This window comes from Podarcis erhardii (genome assembly GCF_964252035.2).
Source record: "Podarcis erhardii genome assembly, chromosome: 13".
NCBI classification, from domain to species: domain Eukaryota; kingdom Metazoa; phylum Chordata; class Lepidosauria; order Squamata; family Lacertidae; genus Podarcis; species Podarcis erhardii.
In genome coordinates this window covers 11,943,036-11,962,996 of record NC_138502.1, presented here as the reverse complement: position 1 = coordinate 11,962,996, position 19,961 = coordinate 11,943,036, and the positions used below count along the sequence as shown (strand labels likewise).

The window sequence follows — 19,961 nt, the reverse complement described above, 5'->3', positions numbered from 1 at the left end:
TCCAACTGTAGTGGCTGAAGCCCATTGGAACGGAGGGTGGGAGCCAGACACTAGGTGGAGCCTGTCCCGATGTCCCCATCCTCTCCCCTATGGAGTGACAGAAGGGGTAACAGAGACTAAATTAGAGAAGGCTGACAGGTCAGGTGACCCCTTGGGCTGGCTGGAAGTGGGAAGGCAGGCTGAGGGTTGGTGTGGCAGTGCCCATTCGCCTCTGCTGCCCCTCCAACCTTGAGAATGATGCCGCAAAAAGAACCAGGACAGCTGTAGAAATTCACATTTTATATATATATAAAGGAAAGTTTAATACACTTTTTCCAGAAGAGTTAAATCTTTTGTCTCGGAGCACCACTGCTGCCTAGAGGAGGGGGGCAGCCTTTTGTAAGGAGAAAACAGATAGCTGCTAGGTAGAAAAATAAGGGAGGGAGGATGGGCAGTTAGAGGCCAAAGGAGTTGGAAAACAGCGTCAGGTTGACGGAGGGAAAACTCCAGCTTTTCCTAAATACCAGAGAAACTTCCACTTTCGAGAACCACATCGCACAAGGGTTGCCAGCTGCTGAACCGGCAATACCAACCTCACATTTAATAGCCCTGAGTCAGAAAGACACCATATGGCTTATCCTGCATCTCCCGCCTCTTCCCTCCCATCTGCTCTACAGTGGAAAACAGGACCCTGCTGACTTGCAATGGGGGGGGGTGTGCATGAAGTTCTGCAGTGCTGGGTTCCCCCAGCGCACTGCACCATTTCACAAGCCCCAACCCATCCTTGGGGAGAGGCGGAATTGCAAAAGAGGCGGTCTCCCTGATCAGGAGCAGGCAACCCAGTGCAGATACCTTGCTGTGAACAAAGAAATAACAGAGAAATTTGTAGCCCCCACTAGAGTGGGCATGAACATAGGCCAGAGTTTGCCACCATAATGCTCTCTAGATGTGGATTGCACCTCTCAAGAACAATACATCTGGATGGCACCATGTTGGCGACCCCTGGCATACTGAAAGAACACGATCTCAAATCCCACAAGCAGGACTTTCAGGTTTTCTAGGGCTGGGTCTCTATCCACCTCTCGGCTCAAGCTGCAATTATCAGAGGACCCATGTTAGTAACCGCCCTCCATCCCCTTGAATCTCCATCACACGGCCAGGTACAGGGTGATGGGGCAGTGGTCGCTCCCCAGGGCCGTGGATCGGATCTTGCTGTCGCAGACGTTCTCCAGCAGGTCTTTGGAGACCACAAAGTAGTCGAGCCGCCAGCCCACGTTCTTGGCCCTGGCGTTCATCATGTAGGTCCAGAAGGTGTAGGCGTAGGGGGTGTCAGGGTAGAGGTGGCGGAACGTGTCGGCAAAGCCGGCCTCCAGCAGCTTGCCAAAACCCTCCCGCTCCTCGGGGGTGAAGCCGGCGTTCTTCTTGTTGCCCTTGGGGTTCTTCAGGTCGATCTCCTGGTGGGCCACGTTGAGGTCCCCGCAGAGGACAAGGGGCTTGCGGGCAGCCAGGCCTTGCAGGTAGGAGCGGAAGGCCACGTCCCAGCGCTGGCGGTACTCCAGTCGCACCAGGCCCCGGCCCGCGTTGGGGACATAGGCCGTCACCAGGAAATAGGAGGGGAACTCCGCCGTGATCACCCGGCCTTCCTTATCATGCTCCTCCTCGCCTGCAGCAGGGGAAGAGAACGGAAACAGTCGCCGGTTACGGGAGTAGCAGAAGGGGCAACTGGATCGGGTGGGGAACCTAGGTCTCCCCCAGGCCTTGCAGGCCAAGTTTGAGTCACAATGTTTGTTTTGATTTCTTACACTTACGTACACCAGCGGAGAGACGGTGGCTGGCCCAAGGTCACCTAGCGAGCTACAAGGCAGAGTGGGGATTCAAACCCTGCACTCCCAGGTCATAGCCCAACACTCTAACCATTACGCCACACCAGCTGTCGCCAGCTGACTTCTTTTCCTTTGGCTACAGAGCTCTTTTCAAAGCACCTCGCCAGGGACTATGCAAGACCCAACAGTTGACCAATTGTCCCAAACTGATTTACAGCGAAAATTGTAAAAATCCTGATGTTTGGGACTACAATTCCCATGATCCTTGAGCACTGTCCATGCCAGCTGTAAAATAAAAAAGGGCGCCATTCAAAAGCAAAAGAAACATAGGACTTGCAGACAAAACAGGATAGATTTGCGGCAGAGGAGAGTGTAGTTTAGGGGTGAGGGGCCTTTATTAGCCCTTGGGCCGCATTTCTGTCTGGACAACTTTCCAGGGGCCACATTCTGGTGGTGGGGGAGGCCAGAGGGGAAAGTGGGTGAAGTAACTCATACAAACTTTACGTTCACACAGTTTCTACACACGTTTCTCTCTATCCTCCACCTGGACAAGTGAAAGCCATCACAGTTCAAGGACACATAGAAACACTTGAGGTGTGAAGACAGGGCCAGACAAGAGAGTCAAGACCTGGTGAGAGTTCTGAGGGCCAGACAAGGGGCCTGAAGGGCCACATTCAGCCCCTAGGGCAGAGTCCCCACCTCCAGTTTGTCATGGGGTTTCAGAAGTCCTTACCGATACCGTAGGTGACATCGACAGGCTTGGCCTTAGAGAGGAGGGCCACCCCACTGTAGCCTTCCTTGTCGTCAGAGCAGGCCCAGTACTTGTGGGGATAGTCGGCCAGATCCCGGATCTCGGCCGGCAGCTGTTTTTCCGCGCATTTCGTCTCTTGGAGGCAGAGTATGTCCGGCTTCTCCTCACACACCCACTGTGGGGAGAGATGGCTTTAGGTCAGGTCTCCCATCTTCTCACGAGAAAGAAAAACGGGATTTAGCAGGGTGGGGAGCAGACTGAGAGAGGGGACTGGGTTAGCTTGCTGATGAAACTAGCTACGTACTGAAGGGATTCCTAGAGTCATAGAACTGTAGAGTTGGAAGGGACCACGAGGGTCATCTAGTCCAACCCCCTGCAATGGAGGAATCTTTTGCCCAGTGTGGGGCTCAAACCCACAACTGTGACATTAAGAGCCTCATGCTCTATCGGCTGAGCTTTAGTGTGGTGTAGTAGCACTGTCCTATCTCAGAAGTCGAACAGAATCCATTCCAGAAGTCCCACTGGACTTTCAAAACATTTGGAAACCAAGATGCGGCTTCATGCAGCCAATCAGAAGCAACAGAAGCTGTGTCGGATGTTCGGATTCCAAAGAATGTTTGCAAACCGAACATTCACTTCCGGGTTTGTGGCATTCAAGAGCCAAAACGTTCGAGTCACAAAGTGCTCATCAACCAAGGTACAACTGTAGCAGTAATAGGGTCAACTTTAAGACCAGAGAGACCTGGGTTCAAATCCCCACCCAGATACGAAGCTTGCTGATTGTGGACTAATTGTTCTGTCTCAGGCAAAATTCCCTCACAGCGGTGCTGTGATGATAAAACGGGGAAGAAAGTGTATTTATTCACTTATCTGCTGTCTTCAACATGCTTCCCCAGCATCTTGAAGAATGGCTGGAAGACCCACATCTGAAACCCGGAAAACCACTGCCAGTCATCACTGACATTATGGAGTACAACGGACACATACCAACAGCCGTCACAGTTCCCAAATTCCTTGGCTCTTATGTACCAAAACAGTACCGCACAGAAACAATAGGAGCATCGAGCAAGATCTGGGGATATTTGCAAATAATCTTTAGGGGAGCAAAAACGTAAGGAAGAAGAACCTCCCTATAAAACAAAACAAAAAACCCAGTCCAATAAAGTCTGAGCATGCAAAGAAATGCTGAGTATTTGAGGGGGGGCGGGGGTAGATGACAAAGAAAGCCAGATGGGAGAACAGAATGGAGCACCCTGCAAAAGGGTGTGGCTGGCTGGCTGGCACCCAGAATGGGAGCATTCTGCACAGCAACATTTTGTTGCAGCCCTCACTTGCACTCCTACATCACTACTGAGAAGTCTGTTCTGGGAGGGGAAAAGCAAAAGGTTGCTTTAAGTCCCAGTCTAACGACCTGCGATAGAGAAGGCCTCACTGTGGCTCAACTCTTCCCTCAGACGCAGAGGAAAGGTAGGATACAAATAGATTGCCCTGTTTGTTGGCCTTCACAGGCTCAGTTGCTTGCTTCCTGCAGTCCCAGGGGCATTCCCCGGTTTACCCAGAAGGATGTCTGGTTGCCATACCACTGGCTCCTAATTGCTTCTCCATGAGAGGGTGGGACTGCAACTCTCCCTTGAGGGGCTACATCATCTCCAAGGAAACATTTAATGGGATGGGTAGCCATGGTGAAGCGCAACTAAGGGGAAACGGCTGTAACGAAGGTGGAAGGGGAGCAGGGAGGGACACAAACTGCCAGGCAGAGGCTTTTCCCCAACGTAGCTCAACTGTGGCCCTCCAGGTCTGGGACTCCAATTCCCATCATACCATGCTGGCTGGGGCTGATGGGATTTGGAGTCCAGCAACAACTGAAGGACCACAAGTCCCCCACTCCTGAACTACACCATGTGAGGCTTTTTCTACTTTAGATACTGGGGTGGGGAAAATCACCAAAGAGACTCAAGATACGCTTTTTACAAAATTATGCTCAAAATAAAGTACAGAGAGAGAAGGGAGGCACATGGGAGGGGAAAAATCTACATCCCACACCATTACTTGCATTCAGGAGGAGTCACCCGAATAAATTAATTGGCGTCAAATCCAGGACACGCAAACAGAAGGACTCCTTCATGGAACCCAGAACCAATCTGTGGAATTCACAGACCACGAGATGTGGCGACGACGGCCTCTTTGAAATGGAATCAAAAAATTCATGGAGGTGGGGGGGGGCAAGATCTATGAACAGTCATGGGATAAATGGATCCCAGGTCATATTCTGGGAGGGTGGAAGGCAGGGAGCCCATAAAGTAGGGGAACGGCCAGTCAAGGAGAGGCCTGGCCAATGCAATTCTCATTTTGTCTCCAGGGGGCAAGACTGAGATGGAGGAGGAAGAAGCTGGAAGTACAAGATGCAAGCAGGAAGGCAGGCAGATGGGGCTGTGAGGGCAGACCGGGGATAACTGGGCAGTGCCCCCCCTTTCCCCTCAGGGGTCAGCCTCTACCAGTTGAGCCTATTCTTATGCCTTACCTCCAGCCCCTTCTTCTTAAACCAGGCTCGGATCCCGTCAACATTCCAGGAGGTGACCTTCAAGGTGTATTTCTTGCCACTGGGAGAGGTGAGTTTGTCAGGGGGGTCTTGGTACAGGATTGGACCATCGGCCTCCTTCTCAACTTTCGCCCCACCTTTCTTAGCCTTCTTAGGCTCTGGTTCTGGCAAGAATAAAGAGTGAAGAATAAGAAACAATTCGCTTTTCCATCAGTCACGAGAAACATTGGGGTTCCATGTAAGGTTTGCAAAGACCTACTTGCCTGATTTCATCTAGCAAACAACATTTTCCTCCAAGCAACTAGGTAAAGGTAAAGGGACCCCTGACCATTAGGTCCAGTCATGGCCAACTCTGGTGTTGCGGTGCTCATCTCACTTTACTGGCCGAGGGAGCCGGCGTACACCTTCCGGGTCATGTGGCCACTTCTGGCGAACCAGAGCAGTGCACGGAAACGCCGTTTACCTTCCCGCCAGAGCGGTACCTATTTATCTAGTTGCACTTTGACGTGCTTTCGAACTGCTAGGTTGGCAGGAGCAGGGACCGAGCAATGGGAGCTCACCCCGTCGTGGGAATTCAAACTGCCAACCTTCTATCAGCAAGTCCTAGGCTCTGTGGTTTAACCCACAGCGCCACCTGCATCCCTAGCAACTAGATAGTGGTGGTTTATAAGCACCAGTTTTTCTTTTGTCCATATATGAATATTGTCAGTGTTGGCATGTAGCCTAGTGGTTTGGGCGGTGAGGCAGGCTGGTTAGTTCTGTGGATTTATTTGCAAGACTGGATCCAAGCACATGTGTGTCATTCATTCATTCACACAAAACACACACACATATAAAGATGCCACACAGGAACCAAGACTGGGGCAGAGAAACACCTCCACCAGAGAAGCGGTTTTAGGTAACTCCAGGGCTAGCAACGTGGGATTACGAGCCAGTGTGTTGGTTAGAGGGTTGAGCTAGGACCTAGGAGACCAGGGTTCAAATTCCTACTCGGCTACAAAACAGTATATAACCCGCTGGGCATGCAATATTATTTATTACATTTATAAATAATAAAATAGATTGCTTGCTTCATTAATACATTTCCTTCACAGAGTTCAAGGCAGTATACAAAGTTCTCTTTCTCCCCCCATCCCAATATTTTATATTCACAGTAACACTGTGGGGAAGGCTAGTTACATTGAAAGATAGTGACATCTCATTGAAAGATGGGCCCACAGCACTAAAATCGAAGGTAAACCTGCCTGCTCTTTGAGGCTTGCAACTGTCAATCACCTGGTGCCATAATGACATCAGGAAATCCACCCACCTATCAAAAATGTCTCACAGAGTTTGGGTAAGCTCTGGATCCAGCCCTCCAAGTTCACTCAATTCCCCACCATGTAGTAGGTTTGAGAGAAAGACTACGACACACAAAACATCTGAAAGATTATTCTTAGTAGTAGTAGTAGTAGTAGTAATAAAAATAACAATTTAATTTCTTATCCATCCCTCACAAAAATAGTACCAAAGCAGGTTACAGCATTATATATATATATATATATATATATATATATATATATATATAACAAATTAAAGCCACAAGAACAGGGTGAGTCCTAAAAATATCTATCTCAAGTGTCATATAAGCCCCGTCCAAATCCATCTTTATTGCCAAGACTGAAGACACTGACCTGCCACTGTCTCCTTCTCCTCAGGAAGGGCTTCACCTTCCTTCTTCTTGCCCCGTTTTGGCATCTTAGGTGCCCAGCTGGATCCTACCCTAGGCAGCTGGCAGCACAACCTCGCCTGCAGCTGGCTATTGAACAGCGACGTTGTCTCCTGGGAAGGAAGGATCATGATGGTAAACACTCCCAAATGTCCTCCAAACAGGCACCTTCAGTGCCATAAGCCCCATTGACTTTGGTGGCTTTAAAAGATTAGGCAAATTCACAGTGGATAAAGATGAGAAGGCTGTGTTCCGCCTCTGAATACCATTTGCTGGAAATCACAAGTGGGGAGAGACTGCTGTTGGCATTCAAGTCTTGCTAGTGGGCTTCCCATACGGAGAACAGGATAATGGATGGGCCTTTGGCCTGATCCGGCAGGCTCTTCTTAAGACGAATCCCATTATTATTATTATTAATAATAATAATTAGTCCCCTAATAATGCTAACCTGAAAACACTGCATGGGCAACTTTTCACCCAGCGAAGTGTATTTTTGCTCCAAATATCTGCTCATTCTTAGCCAATTCCCCCAGATCAAATGACAGTGCCCTGACAAGACCTCACCACTCTCTACTATAGCTGCCCAGAGCACAGAAATATATAAGGCATAGACACTAGACTGGATTAAGCTTCTAGCCAATTCAAGCCTTAGCAAGATGCAGTAGTAGGGGCCTGAACCAGTTCGATTTTTACCTGTCATGCAACCACGATGAATTCTGCCCCAACTGGATTTTTACCTGCTATGCAACTACGATTGCATATGCACCACTTGGTTGCAGGGTCCCCCCCCCCCGCATGCAACTATAATGAATTCTGCACCAGCTGAGGTTTCACCTGCCGCACAACTTTTAAGGGCACCTTCAAAGGCCTTCCAGGGAGAAGAGGGAACAAAAAGCGGGGAGGAGATATTACCATATCAATACACCCTTCCTCTGCAAAGACAGAAGACCAGCTTCCCCCTTCCTTTCTGTATAAATAATACAATCAATAAAATAAAATAATTATGATTTCCAATTATTTCTCCTCCTGCTCTTACCGCACCAGGATCCCTGCGCTCCCCAGAGACAAAGGCGGAGACTGCAGAGCTCGCACGCGCGCCAGGAGAATGGAGAGCCCGGGAGGGCAGCACGTGGAGTGGATTTGTATCACGTGACACAGGCTACTGAAAAGGGCCTGAGAGGGCGGGGCTCTAATGATGAAAGCGAGAGGGGAGATTGCCTTGGTTTTGGTGGAGGAAAGTGTATGGACAGTAGTGACATGAAGGGGTTAAAGAATCATAGAGGGTGTCACGTGGAGAGGGAGTAGAAGAAGTTCGGTGACTGATGACGTAGCGGGATTCTCTCCGGGCAGCCTCCGCCCCAAAGGGGAGTCACAAGTTTTACTGGAGTTATACCAACACCTTAGGTTCTCAGTTGAACTGTTTGGGGGGGGGGGCAAAGCGAAATAAAATAAATCAGGCGTGGCGGAAGAGTTTGCACAGGTTTAAAAAAAAAAAGGGAAAAAAAGATGATAATGTTCCACTGCCGGAGGCAGCAGCGCTCTGACTGCCAGTGAGTGGCTAGAACTCGCAGGTGGGGAGAGCCATGAGTTCATGCCAGGGCTTGGTATCTCGCTGCCTTCTGCGATGATAAGAAGGGGGTCCAATCCAGCAAGGCTCTTAAAAAGAAGCAATGTTTTTTTTAAAAAAATTGTTATTAAAATGCCTATGCTTGCGTTCCCTCCGCATATGGAGGTGGCCGAATGAAAACCAGAAGTCGAGGGCTGATTGACTTTTTTCTATCTCTATATTCTCTGCCTCCTTTTCGTTGTCTATATAATCAAAGAGGAGGCGGCGCTGCAGTTTAAATTTCTCCCGAGTTTCCCCCCTCCCCGCCTTTCCCCCTCCAATCCCCCCCCCCGGTTCTTCCTCTCATCATCATCATCATCATCATCATCTCGCAGTCTTGAGTTTCTGCAGCTGCAAACTTGGATCAGGGCAAAGACACGGAAGCGGGGAGACAGAGAACCCACGTGGAGCCCATCGCCACCCTCTGAACTGGGGGGGAAGAGATTGTAAGCCCGCCTCTGGCTATTTCCTTTGCTCCTCTTCTTTGCAGCTCCCAGTGCGCTACGCTAAGGAAATGCTCCGCAACGCTAGGAGGAAGAGGCAGGGCCCCCGGAGGTCCCCGATTCACACGTGCAATAACTCTCTCCCGCAGATGGGAGACGAGATCAAGGCGAGAACCCTTCATTTCAGGTCCTTGAAAGGGGTTAATCCAACAGCGCACAGTCTATTGGACTCCAACTCCCATCAGCCCTAATCAGTGCAGCCAGCGGTGAGGGGATGATGGAAGTTGTAGTCCACAACCACCTGCAGAGGCAACCTGCTTCACCGTAAAAGAGCCCTTACAGTTAATAAGTGTCCCATAAAAATTTGGCCCAAATCTCTGCGATTTCTACCAATTTATTCTAGTTCTGACCACTAGAGCAACAGAGAACAAGTCTGCTCCATCTTCAAAGTAACTGATGTTTGGAGGCAGCTGCCAACATCTCTTAATTTTCTCCAGGCTAAACTGGCTCAGCCCTTTCAACCTGGTCTGAGTTTGCAAAACCTACACCACCCTGAATGCCCTCTTTTTTGTCAACAACCTTATTAAAACCTGGTATCCAGAGCTGGAACTTCCCTTTTTTCTCTCCCACTGGAACTAAAGCCTGAGCTAAATCTTGGATAGAAAAAGAAACATCTCAGGTCGGACAAATGTCAAGCATGTGCTCTTGTGCCAACTTCTTTCACATGTCCACCAGGGTGGCAAAAAAGTGGACAGGCATCTGTGCCAGTCAACTGCATGGCTATTATACTGCATGCTTATTATAACAGGATGGAGAGCCAGTGTGATGTGTTGTTTAGAGGGTCAGGGTTCTTCCACGAAGCTCACTGTATGACCTTGAGTCTGTCACCACCTCTCAGCCTGGCCTACCTCACAGGGTTACTGTGAGGATTAAATGAGGAGCAGGAGAATCAGGCACACCTCCTTGAGCTCCTTGCAGATGGGACATACACTCTTGTGTAAATTAATTGAAACAAAGCATGTTTTCTGTCTTACTCGTAATCCTGTACTCAAAACAAACACGGAAAGTCAGTTGGTCGTTATGGTGCAGGTCAGAAGCCTGCAGCCAATAGAAGAGAGTTATTTCAGAGCTGGAGAAGAGGTATCCTGACCGTACTGGGATATTGCAGCAGGACCTAGCCCCCTGTCACACATTGAAAGTGGGGAAGAAATTCATGACAGAGCAGCAAATACAGGTACATACTTTGGGTTAAATACTTAATTCGTTCCGGAGGTCCGTTCTTAACCTGAAACTGTTCTTAACCTGAAGCACCACTTTAGCTAATGGGGCCTCCCACTGCTGCCACGCCGCCAGAGCACGATTTCTGTTCTCATCCTGAAGCAAAGTTCTTAACCCGAGGTACTATTCCTCGGTTAGTGGAGTTTGTAACCTGAAGCGTATGTAACCCGAGGTACCACTGTACTTGATTGGCCGGGGAATTCCCTGGACATAAATCCAATTGAGAATTTGTGGGCTATATGCAAAAGTCGCCTCTGTGCTGTAGACTGTATGACTATGGAGAAGCTCATTCAGGCGCTGATTCAAGTGTGGTACAGGGATCCAAAAATCAACAGTGACTCTTTGAAGCTAGTAGACGCCATGCCAAACTGTGTTCAAATGCTGCTTAAAAATGGCAGAGGTCAAATCCATTACTAATGTACGTATATGTGAGTTTTGTACAATAAATTACATTGTTTGTTTCAATTAATATGCACAAGGGTGTAAATGCAATAAATAAATAAATTACCAGGTAGGGAAGGGAAGGGAGAAGTGGGAAACGGGGGGCAAGGGATGGTGGTGGTTCTGATATGTATTTGTGATTGCACTCTGTTTTCTTCATAGTGGCAGACTTAGGCTCTCAAATTTCTATGGCGCCCTGTGCAACATTAAAATTCGGCGCATGCCTGTTGTGCTCAGTTCTACAGCATCGTTGTGGTGCCCCGTGCAGTGCACTGCCCAGTGCAGCCAAACTGGTCATGCTACCCTAAAACTGCCTCTGGTGGGTTGGAGGCAACATGGTGCCTCTTTGCAACAAAGTAAAAAATTCTCTCTCTCTCTCTTTCTCTCTCTCTGTCTTTCTCTGTCTTTCCAGGATGCTATGCCTGTGGTGATAGGCTTTGAGGGCAGTGCCAACAAGATTGGAGTGGGGATCGTGCGGAATGGAGAGGTGCTGAGCAACCCTCGGCGAACATATGTCACTCCTCCAGGGCAGGGTGAGTGTAGCCGTTCTACCATTAGGAGGAACTTCCTGACAGTGAGAGCTGTTCGACAGTGGAATTTGCTGCCAAGGAGTGTGGTGAAGTCTCCTTCTTTGGAGGTCTTTAAGCAGAGGCTTGACAACCATATGTCAGGAGTGCTCTGATGGTGTTTCCTGCTTGGCAGGGGGTTGGACTCGATGGCCCTTGTGGTCTCTTCCAACTCTATGATTCTATGATTCTATCACGTAATTCCTCCGCTCTGTGTTCCCTGCACAAATATACCCTGCACTGAAGGAATGTCCCATTTTGTGCTTCGTCCAAATCCTACGCCGAGCCAGAACCCATACATGAGATGGGAATTGAACAGCTTTGAATAAGTTGCTCTCTCTCTTTTTTCCTGGAATTATATTTTGCATAATTCCAGCTTTTTTTAGCATTATTAATTCATGTTTTGCTAGTTAAGGGCAGGGCACTATCTGACTGTCTCTCTGGCTTCTGAGACCTTGCCAATGCACTTTCAAAGCATAGCTTCTCCACCGTAAGGTTTAGGAACATGGCTGCTGTTGTTGTTTTTTTTTAAAAGCTGCAATCTTCAGGATTTGAATTATCTGCTGCAGCAGAATCTCAGCGTACACAGAGACAGCCCTGAGTATGCTTCTTCCTTGCCATTCTAAGTTCTACAAACATTTGTGTAATGCATTCTCTTGATACACAATTTGGGATTTCGTTAGGTGTGCAGAGGAGTGTGGACAGAGGAGGGTGCAAGATATACTGAATTTACACAGCCCTCCTTAAGAGATCTGCTTTCAGCTTTTAACCTTTTCATGTCTCCCTGTCCTGATGCCTTTTTTCTTCCTCCACATTCCAGGTTTCTTGCCAAGTGACACTGCGTGCCACCACCGGGCTTGTATCCTTGACGTGCTGCAGGAGGCCCTGCAGGAGGCTGGGCTGAAGCCGCAGGACATTGATGCTGTGGCTTTCACCAAGGGTGAGTCCCTCACTAAATTCTTGCTGGGCAGCCACCATTTTGGATTCCTCAAGGAGACTTACCAGACGGGTGACCTTGAAGACCAGGTCCGAGGTTCCTTCAAATGCATCTCTCTGCATTCAGGAAACAAGAGGCAGCATTACCACAGTTCAAGGAAACATTTCAGCCAGGCGCAAGCACTTGAGCTGGTGTGGGGCACGGCCAGTGAGGGGGCAGGGCCTGAGCAGAGGTCTGAGGGCCAGAAATAGAAGCCTGGAGGGCCACATATCCCACCTTGATATTTTATGATAAGGTAGCAGTTTTATGATAATAACACTAATAGTTCTTGGGTGGAAACAATGAAGAGAGTATTGAGGAAAACACAGTCATTATTAGGATGTGAGAAAGGCAAATTCCATCCGGTCCTGTTGGCCTTAAACATCTTTCCCCCTCCCTTATCCAGGTCCAGGCATGGGTGCCCCATTGGTGACTGTAGCAGTTGTGGCACGGACGGTGGCCCAGCTGTGGGGGAAGCCTCTGCTGGGGGTGAATCACTGCGTGGGGCACATTGAGATGGGGCGGCTGATAACTGGTGCCCAGAACCCGACCGTGTTGTACGTCAGTGGTGGAAACACACAGGTAAGATCTTGTTCTCACAGTGGCCAACAAGATGCCTCTGGGAAATCCACAAGGAAGACCCAAACACAACAGCAACTCTCCCCAGGTGTGATTCCCAGCAACTGGTATTCAGAGTTTTGTACTTGGGTGCTTCTCGATGAACCCTTTAGCCATTTTGGGGGGCAAAATGTATATTTCCTGCCCTTTCCACAGTTCTCCATCCCGAGTCTTGCTGTGTTTTGAACGCTGCAGCAAGGAGAGGGCAACCTGTGGCCTTCCAGATGTTGTTGACGTTCTCCAGTTTCCATCAGCCAGCATGGCCTGTGGTCATGGATGATGGGAGTTGTAGTCCCACAAAGCTACTAACTTGGATGGCTTTGCTCTACTGACATTGTAGGAGGCAGTATCTTTCTGGAAACTGCAGGCAGGGAGAGGGCACTTGGGCTCGGGTCTGGCTTGGGGGTTCCCCATCATGGGCGTCTGTTTAGCCACTGTGAGAAGAGGATGCTGGGAGATGAGCACTTGGCCTGATCCAGAAAGGCTCTTCATAAGTTCTCTCTCCTCTGACAGTGGAGGGAAAATATAGGTGTCTCCCCCCCCCTCTTCCAAGCTCTTCCCCCTCTTAATTTATTTCATCTTTTGTATTGGCTGGCTCCTCCCCGTCCCACTGCTTGGAGATTTCAACCCTAGTTCAGCGCTTAAGGTGTTACCCTGCACTCTCTCTCAGTGTGCTTTAGACGTATGGTCTGGAGGTGTCCTGAGCGTCATCTCTTTCTCCTCTCCTCTCCACCTCACACTCAGGTTATTGCGTATTCTGAGCACCGATATCGTATATTTGGAGAAACCATCGACATCGCCGTAGGGAACTGCCTGGACCGCTTTGCTCGGGTGTTGAAGGTGAGCAATTGAAAGGGGAGACAACTAGGATTGGGCGATACCTGGTTTTCACCATCACGATATGTCACCGTGGTATCCTGACACATCACCACGTCTGAAATGAGGATGAAGCTATGTAGAGGCTAGCTTCCCGGTTTTTGCAGCATCATGATTTTTGCACAGCACACAGGTATGATTCGTGATATATCACCAGGTCAAAAATTATGAAACCGATATCACTATATGGTCTTCAAGCCGGTTTTGGATGATATATTGATATACTGCCCAGCCCTAGAGACAACTTCAGATAAAATGGGAAAGAGGAGAAACTTGTTCACCACCAGTGTGGTGTAGTGGTTAAGAGCAGCTGCTGGGTGACCTTGGGCTAGTCACACTTCTCTGAAGTCTCTCAGCCTCACTCACCTCACAGAGTGTTTGTTGTGGGGGAGGAAGGGAAAGGAGATTGTTAGCCGCTTTGAGACTCCTTAGGGTAGTGATAAAGCGGGGTACCAAATCCAAACTCTTCTTCTTCTTCAAGGAAAAAATGGTATATAAATGTAATAAATAAGAGCAGGCCAGTCCGCCCCCCCCCCCGTGCCCATTACCTTACCTGCCTGAGACTGAGAGGGGTGGGGATAGAAGCGACACACAAAGTGATGGAAAAATAATTGGCTGCTTCTCTCCTGTTTACTTTCCCCTTCTCCATCTCTCCTCCTTCACCTTGGTGGCTGATTTTCCTTATAACTTGGAAGGGGGCAGAAAAGGGAACATCAGCTTCCAGAGATGCAGAAAATGGAAGGCGAGAGCCAAGTGATAGCTTCCCTGTTTCTCCTTGTGTGCAATTTCTAGCCCTTTCCACCATTCTCTGACTGTCGCTCAACAGGTGAAACTCTCATTTGGTAGGGCTCCTCTCACGGGATGAGTATCGTACATAGCCAGATGGCTCCCCAAGGGTCGATCTGGCTGGTTCTGTGTGATGGGAAGGGTGATGGTGCCTTATGAGGCTGTATAGAGTTCTGACAGCTGTGTTGCCTCTCTCGATTTAGATCTCAAATGATCCCAGCCCGGGCTACAACATTGAACAGATGGCCAAGAAGTGAGTAATGTAAAAAGGAAAAAAAAAAGACATACACACATTTTGTGCAAACATGTTAAATTTTTCACTAGCTGCATGAGTTGCACTGGGTTTTCTGTTTCATTCTCAACCCCACCCCAGCTTCAGAGAAAGTTGTTCAGTAATAGTTTGATCTACACCCAGCATTCGGGAGAAGAAAAGGGACTAGGAATTGCCAATAAATGTAAAAGGAAAAGTGTCCTGTTTGGGGCACATCCCAAATTGGGATTGAGCCCCAATTGCTAAAAGTCCGTCCTAACAGGCTTCTTTCGAGCTTCCTGAGCTTTCCACAAATGCTATATTCCCCATTTTCAGCCTTTTGCATGCAATATGCGAAATTTATATATATAATTAATTTTACTAAGCAAAGCTGAGATTACAGATTGCAGGGCAGGGACCTAGACCCTGTTCTGCTGGGGATCGGGGCCCCCACAGGGGAAGTACAGTAGTCACAATTACCAGCGCCTCTTCTAGTCTCTTCAAGTCTAGGCAAGTCAGGTCAAGGCCCAGCAGATCAGGACCCTGGACAGCTCCCAGTGAGCCTTGTTGGCTTAGGTATGGAAGATGCTCTCCCAGCGAAGGTCCTAAGTTACCCCAAGGCTGGCAGAGTCTTCTCTTCCAGTGGTTCTATGTCCCTGGGGAGGACTGTCTGCAACCCTTCAAGGGCCCTGTGGCCAGTTCTGCAGTCTTGTGCACCTGCGTGGCTGCAGAGTAGCAGAAGCTACAGAGGGAGTCATTCCCAGAGTCTGAGGATGACAGGAGAACCACACTTGGGGGGGGGGGCACTGCAGAAGAGGATGCTGAAAGTCCTCCAAGTGTGGCAGCTGGCGATACCCTGAAATAGGGGACATGACTCTTGTGCCTTGTTAGCAGCATCACATAGAAGGAAAGTGTGATGATTATAAAAACGATAAACTTAAAAAGCAAAATAATGAATAACAATGATTTAACATAATATAAAATTTATTGTACAAGTAAATAATAATAAAAAATGTGAGTTCACAAGATTATTTGTGGCAGGAAAATCCCTAAGATACTCCCACTGGGTATATTTCTCATCAACAAGGTTTCAGGTTGCCCAATGCCTAGCTATATCCTTGGGAAGACTCATTTTATATATTAAAAATATAACACACATACCACTTCTTTCCTATCACAGACAATTGTATAAATTTGTCCCAAGGTGCACATATTGGATGCCTTTCCCCACAATTTTAATGAGGCCTAGCGCGTTGTGGTGTATTTTTAAAAAACGGACGCAGACAAACTGGATTCTAAGGGGACTGGACACCTATGAAACAACCTTGGGTTGTGAGAGGGGGACTTAACACATTCTGCTTCCTACACAGGGGCCAAAAGCTGGTTGAACTCCCTTATACAGTGAAAGGCATGGATGTGTCATTCTCTGGGATCTTATCCCATATAGAGGTAAGGTTAAATCTTGTTATCTTCCATGTCAGCTTTCTCTCATGTGTTGGGGTTTCTTCTGCCCTTGAATGCTGGATGACAGGCATGGGACTTCTTTCAAACTATAGTCTGACTATAGGCAGGAGAATGGGTGGAGCTTGTGCCAGCTTGTAGCTGCACAGCAGCCTTGCCAGCAAAAACGGTGGCAACCCTTCTTCATTCCCCCTTCTCTTCCTTTCTCTGCACAGGAAGTGGCTCATAGGATGCTAGCTGCAAAAGAATGTAATCCAGAGGACCTCTGCTTCTCCCTACAGGTGAGTAACTAACCAGACCAAGGCCTAGGATGGGGCTGATAAGATGCCTCTAGGGTTGTCATATGAACATAGGAAGTTGCTTGAGACAGAACATTGGTGCATCTAGGTCAATGGCCTCAGTCCAGTATACCTGAAGGAGCATCTCCACCCCCATCATTCTGCCCGGACACTGAGGTCCAGCGCTGAGGGCCTTCTGGCGGTTCCCTCACTGCGAGAAGCCAAGTTACAGGGAACAAGACAGAGGGCCTTCTCGGTGGTGGCACCCACCCTGTGGAACACCCTTCCACCAGATGTCAAAGAGAAAAACTACTACCAGACTTTTAGAAGACATCTGAATACAGCCCTGTTTAGGGAAGCTTTTAATGTTTAATAGGTTATTGTATTTTAGTGTTCTGTTGGAAGCCGCCCAGAGCAGCTGGGGAAACCAGTCAGATGGGCGGGGGTATAAATAAATTATTATTATTATTATTATTATTATTATTATTATTATTATTATTATTATTATTATTATTATTATTTACAAGGACAGGTATTGATGCTCTCCAGGGTTTCACACAGGAGATCTCTCTCAGATCTGTCTGGAGATTATGGGAACTGAACCAGGGATATTCTGATGCTCTACCGCTGAGCTTGTGGCCCTTTCAAGGCCACCCACTGTTGGGCAAAAGCATTTCTGGTCCATCCTCCTGAGCGGCTGCTTTTCAGTCCTATTTGAGGAGGAACGAGCAACAATGGTGCTTTCTAGACCAACTTAGTGTATCAGCTTTTCCAGGTCAACCAAGAAAGAGGCAGCAGGCCTCTTTAGAGGTTGCTTAGCAACTATGAAGGGACTGGTTCCTCTCCTTACCCATCAGGGCAGGCAGGAGAGGGTGACACACTTTGTGCCCAGAGATGGAAGAGGGTGGGACCAGTGGGTGGGCAAGGGCACCCACTGTGGCAGTGGGCGCCTAATTATGATGCCCACATAAATCCAGGGCCCGGGGCTCAACCTGTGGCCTACACGCAAGACTCAAAAATTGATGTCTTCATAATTGTTTTGTCTGTTTTGGTTTCTCTCTGCCCACCAGGAGACTCTGTTCGCTATGCTGGTGGAGATAACGGAACGGGCCATGGCGCACACAGGCTCTAGTGAGGCACTGATCGTGGGTGGCGTTGGCTGTACGTGTCACCAAGCAAGTGTGGTGTGAATGGCTGAAGCCGTTGTTGCCCCGTTCGTGTTCCGAATTCTCCTCCCATCTCTCCTTCCCCAAACAAGTCCTCAGAGCAATTTGACCTACACAGTGGCTCCATCTGCATCGCTCCACCTCCCCAGTGCTTTCTCATTGCTCCCAGTATGTTCTCAAAACTGGGCTGGGACCCTCTGTTTTCAGCCTCTGTTGAACAGTGTCACAGTTCCCCACCGTTTCTGTCTTCAAAATCCTTAATTTTCTCACCTGTGTTTCATCCAGCAACAAATGCTTCTTTAAAAACTCTGATTTGATACTTTCTAATTTGGAGATTTTCACATATGTATTTCAACTCAAGTTACCATTTTTGATCCAAGATGGTCGCCAACTTGGATGCCTTTAAAAAGAGGATTAGGCAAATTCACAGAGGATAAGGCTACTAGATACTGGATACTAGACACAATAATTATGTTCTTTCTCCACAGCCAGAGGCAGTATATGACTCTAAATACCAGTTGCTAGGAATTACAGGTGGGGAGAGGGCTGTTGGCCTGATCAGTAGACTCTTCTTATGTTCCTCGTTTTATACCCACAACTGTTCTGTGGAAACAAAATCCAAACTACCTGTGTCCACCAGAGCAGTGTTCTTTAACCTTGGGTCCACAGATGTTGATGGACTACAACTCTCATCATCCTTGACTGTTGGCTAAACTGGCTGTGGATGATGGGAGTTGTAGTCCAACAAGACCCAAAGTTCAAGAACACTATCCTGATCTTGAAGAAGGCTAAGTTTGCTATAGACAGCCAAGACTGTGACTCACCCACCCACCCACCTGTTAGGTCAGGCCTAGGCAAACTCTGCCCTCCAGATGTTTTGGGACTACAACTCCCATCATCCCTAGCTAACAGGACCAGTGGTCAGGGATGATGGGAATTGTAGTCTCAAAACATCTGGAGGGCCGAGTTTGCCTATGCCTGAGTTAGGTTCTTCCCTCGTTGGAGGTGAGCATTTGCTGAACATACAAAGGTGCTTTTTCTGACATGTTGTCTGTTTGCATTCCTCTCCAGGTAATGAGAGGCTGCAGGAGATGATGGGAGTCATGTGCAAGGAAAGAGGAGCAAAACTCTTTGCTACGGATGAAAGGTGAGCTTCCACTTGCCTGCTTCCATTCCAAGACCCTCCCAGATTGGGGCTCTCATGAATCTGCAGCAGAATGGCTTTCCAAAGCTGTTTTTTTTCAGATTCATAAACATGGTTAATGCAGAGGGGTAGCTGCGCCCTTTTGCTAAAAAGTCTTTTGCAGCAAAAGCAACCAAGAATCTCGGGGCATCTTCAAGCCTTATTTTTGGAAGCTTTTGTGGGCCCACGTTGTCAGATATGCAAATTATAGGCTGAGCAAGTTTGATTCTATTCACCTGGGCCTCAATCAAGACAAGAGTTTGTTCTCCCACTGCAGATGTTAAATCCGTACCGCAAGATAAGGGGACTTGCATTGTGAATGATACTGCATTGAGCTTCACCTAGAAGCACCTAAATGTCATCTTTGCATTTTGTGGATGTGTGGCCCCATACAGCTTATTGTTTTATTAATACAGAGGCAGTAAAACTCCAAGCTAGGAGTGAGCCCAGAAGTCCCAGCATCGCCGACACCTCTTTAACCATTATTCTTCTCTGCCCGTTTTCCATCCAGGTTCTGCATTGACAATGGGGCCATGATTGCACAAGCTGGCTGGGAGATGTTCCGATCAGGGCAAATCACTGCGCTTCAGGATTCGTGGATTACACAGAGGTGACTGTGCCTTGTTTTGTGAGGTGGGGGAGGGTATCTTGAGTGCAGATCTCAGGCGAGGTCTGCTGCAAGCCCAGGCTCGGGCTGTACTGCAGGAGAGCAGAGCTCCGATGTTGCTTCAGCAGCTATCAAACAGAGATGGTGGAACCTTATTTTTGTTGCCAGCCCTGCCCTCAATAGTAGGGAACCATAACATGAAAAATTTTTACAGGTAAGTTGGGAAGACAGAACAAAGCGCTGCCCTAATGCAGCCTCAATCTGGCCTTTTCCCACCTTTCTGCAGGTATCGTACGGATGAGGTGGAGGTGACTTGGCGTGACTGACCACTGCTTCTCTCCACATGGAAGCCATGTCTCCTGAAGGCGATAAACAGCCAGATACATAGACATTGCGGGCAGGAATACCAGGGTTGCTTGAATCGCCATGGACATTTGATGGGAAAATAATTCGAACCAGAATAAACGCTTTGGCTTTTGTTTAGAAGCTCCTGTGGTGTTTTCTGCCCTAGGCCGCAGAAGCTATTAAAAGTAAAGGGACCCCTGACCATTAGGTCCAGTCGTGACTGACTCTGGGGGTGTGGCGCTCATCTCGCTTTATTGGCCGAGGGAGCCGGTGTACAGATT

General features: G+C 48.4%; 2 protein-coding genes and 1 long non-coding RNA gene across 5 annotated transcripts; 2 read left to right on the top strand and 1 right to left on the bottom strand.

Moving 5' to 3' along the window:
* Positions 1 to 262: 262 nt before the first annotated feature.
* APEX1 (apurinic/apyrimidinic endodeoxyribonuclease 1) lies at positions 263 to 7,941 on the bottom strand. 2 transcript variants are annotated; one of them, XM_081835284.1, is made up of 5 exons: positions 7,837 to 7,941; positions 6,766 to 6,913; positions 5,075 to 5,256; positions 2,536 to 2,728; positions 263 to 1,642 (listed from the first exon to the last, which is right to left on the bottom strand). In XM_081835284.1, exons 2-5 carry the CDS (start codon positions 6,827 to 6,829, stop codon positions 1,128 to 1,130), a joined length of 954 nt encoding a protein of 317 aa, XP_081691410.1. In that variant the 5' UTR covers positions 6,830 to 6,913; positions 7,837 to 7,941; the 3' UTR covers positions 263 to 1,127. The 2 variants fall into 2 exon arrangements, with proteins under 2 accessions (XP_081691410.1, XP_081691409.1); XM_081835283.1 differs by lacking the exon at positions 7,837 to 7,941 and adding an exon at positions 7,538 to 7,797.
* On the top strand, positions 5,264 to 6,542 carry LOC309326536. Its single transcript, XR_014150324.1, has 2 exons — positions 5,264 to 5,397; positions 6,247 to 6,542. It is a non-coding gene; the product is annotated as an uncharacterized lncRNA (long non-coding RNA).
* Positions 7,942 to 8,618: 677 nt separating the features above from the next.
* OSGEP (O-sialoglycoprotein endopeptidase) lies at positions 8,619 to 19,821 on the top strand. 2 transcript variants are annotated; one of them, XM_081835279.1, is made up of 12 exons: positions 8,619 to 8,852; positions 10,981 to 11,101; positions 11,955 to 12,074; positions 12,517 to 12,692; positions 13,473 to 13,568; positions 14,594 to 14,643; positions 16,011 to 16,089; positions 16,317 to 16,382; positions 17,450 to 17,540; positions 18,617 to 18,692; positions 19,240 to 19,338; positions 19,622 to 19,821. In XM_081835279.1, exons 2-12 carry the CDS (start codon positions 10,987 to 10,989, stop codon positions 19,659 to 19,661), a joined length of 1,008 nt encoding a protein of 335 aa, XP_081691405.1. In that variant the 5' UTR covers positions 8,619 to 8,852; positions 10,981 to 10,986; the 3' UTR covers positions 19,662 to 19,821. The 2 variants fall into 2 exon arrangements, with proteins under 2 accessions (XP_081691405.1, XP_081691404.1); XM_081835278.1 differs by lacking the exon at positions 8,619 to 8,852 and adding an exon at positions 9,969 to 10,083.
* Positions 19,822 to 19,961: the final 140 nt, after the last annotated feature.

Excerpts from the sequence above, each read along its gene's own strand:
- OSGEP (XM_081835278.1), top strand. The coding sequence starts at position 10,063 with ATGACAGAGCAGCAAATACAG. Across the intron at positions 12,075-12,516 it reads TGCTGTGGCTTTCACCAAGG|GTCCAGGCATGGGTGCCCCA; the intron begins GTGAGTCCCTCA and ends TCCCTTATCCAG. Across the intron at positions 17,541-18,616 it reads GATCGTGGGTGGCGTTGGCT|GTAATGAGAGGCTGCAGGAG; the intron begins GTACGTGTCACC and ends ATTCCTCTCCAG.
- APEX1 (XM_081835284.1), bottom strand. The coding sequence starts at position 6,829 with ATGCCAAAACGGGGCAAGAAGAAGGAAGGTGAAGCCCTTCCTGAGGAG. Across the intron at positions 5,257-6,765 it reads GGAGAAGGAGACAGTGGCAG|AACCAGAGCCTAAGAAGGCT; the intron begins GTCAGTGTCTTC and ends TATTCTTGCCAG. Across the intron at positions 2,729-5,074 it reads TTAAGAAGAAGGGGCTGGAG|TGGGTGTGTGAGGAGAAGCC; the intron begins GTAAGGCATAAG and ends CTCTCCCCACAG.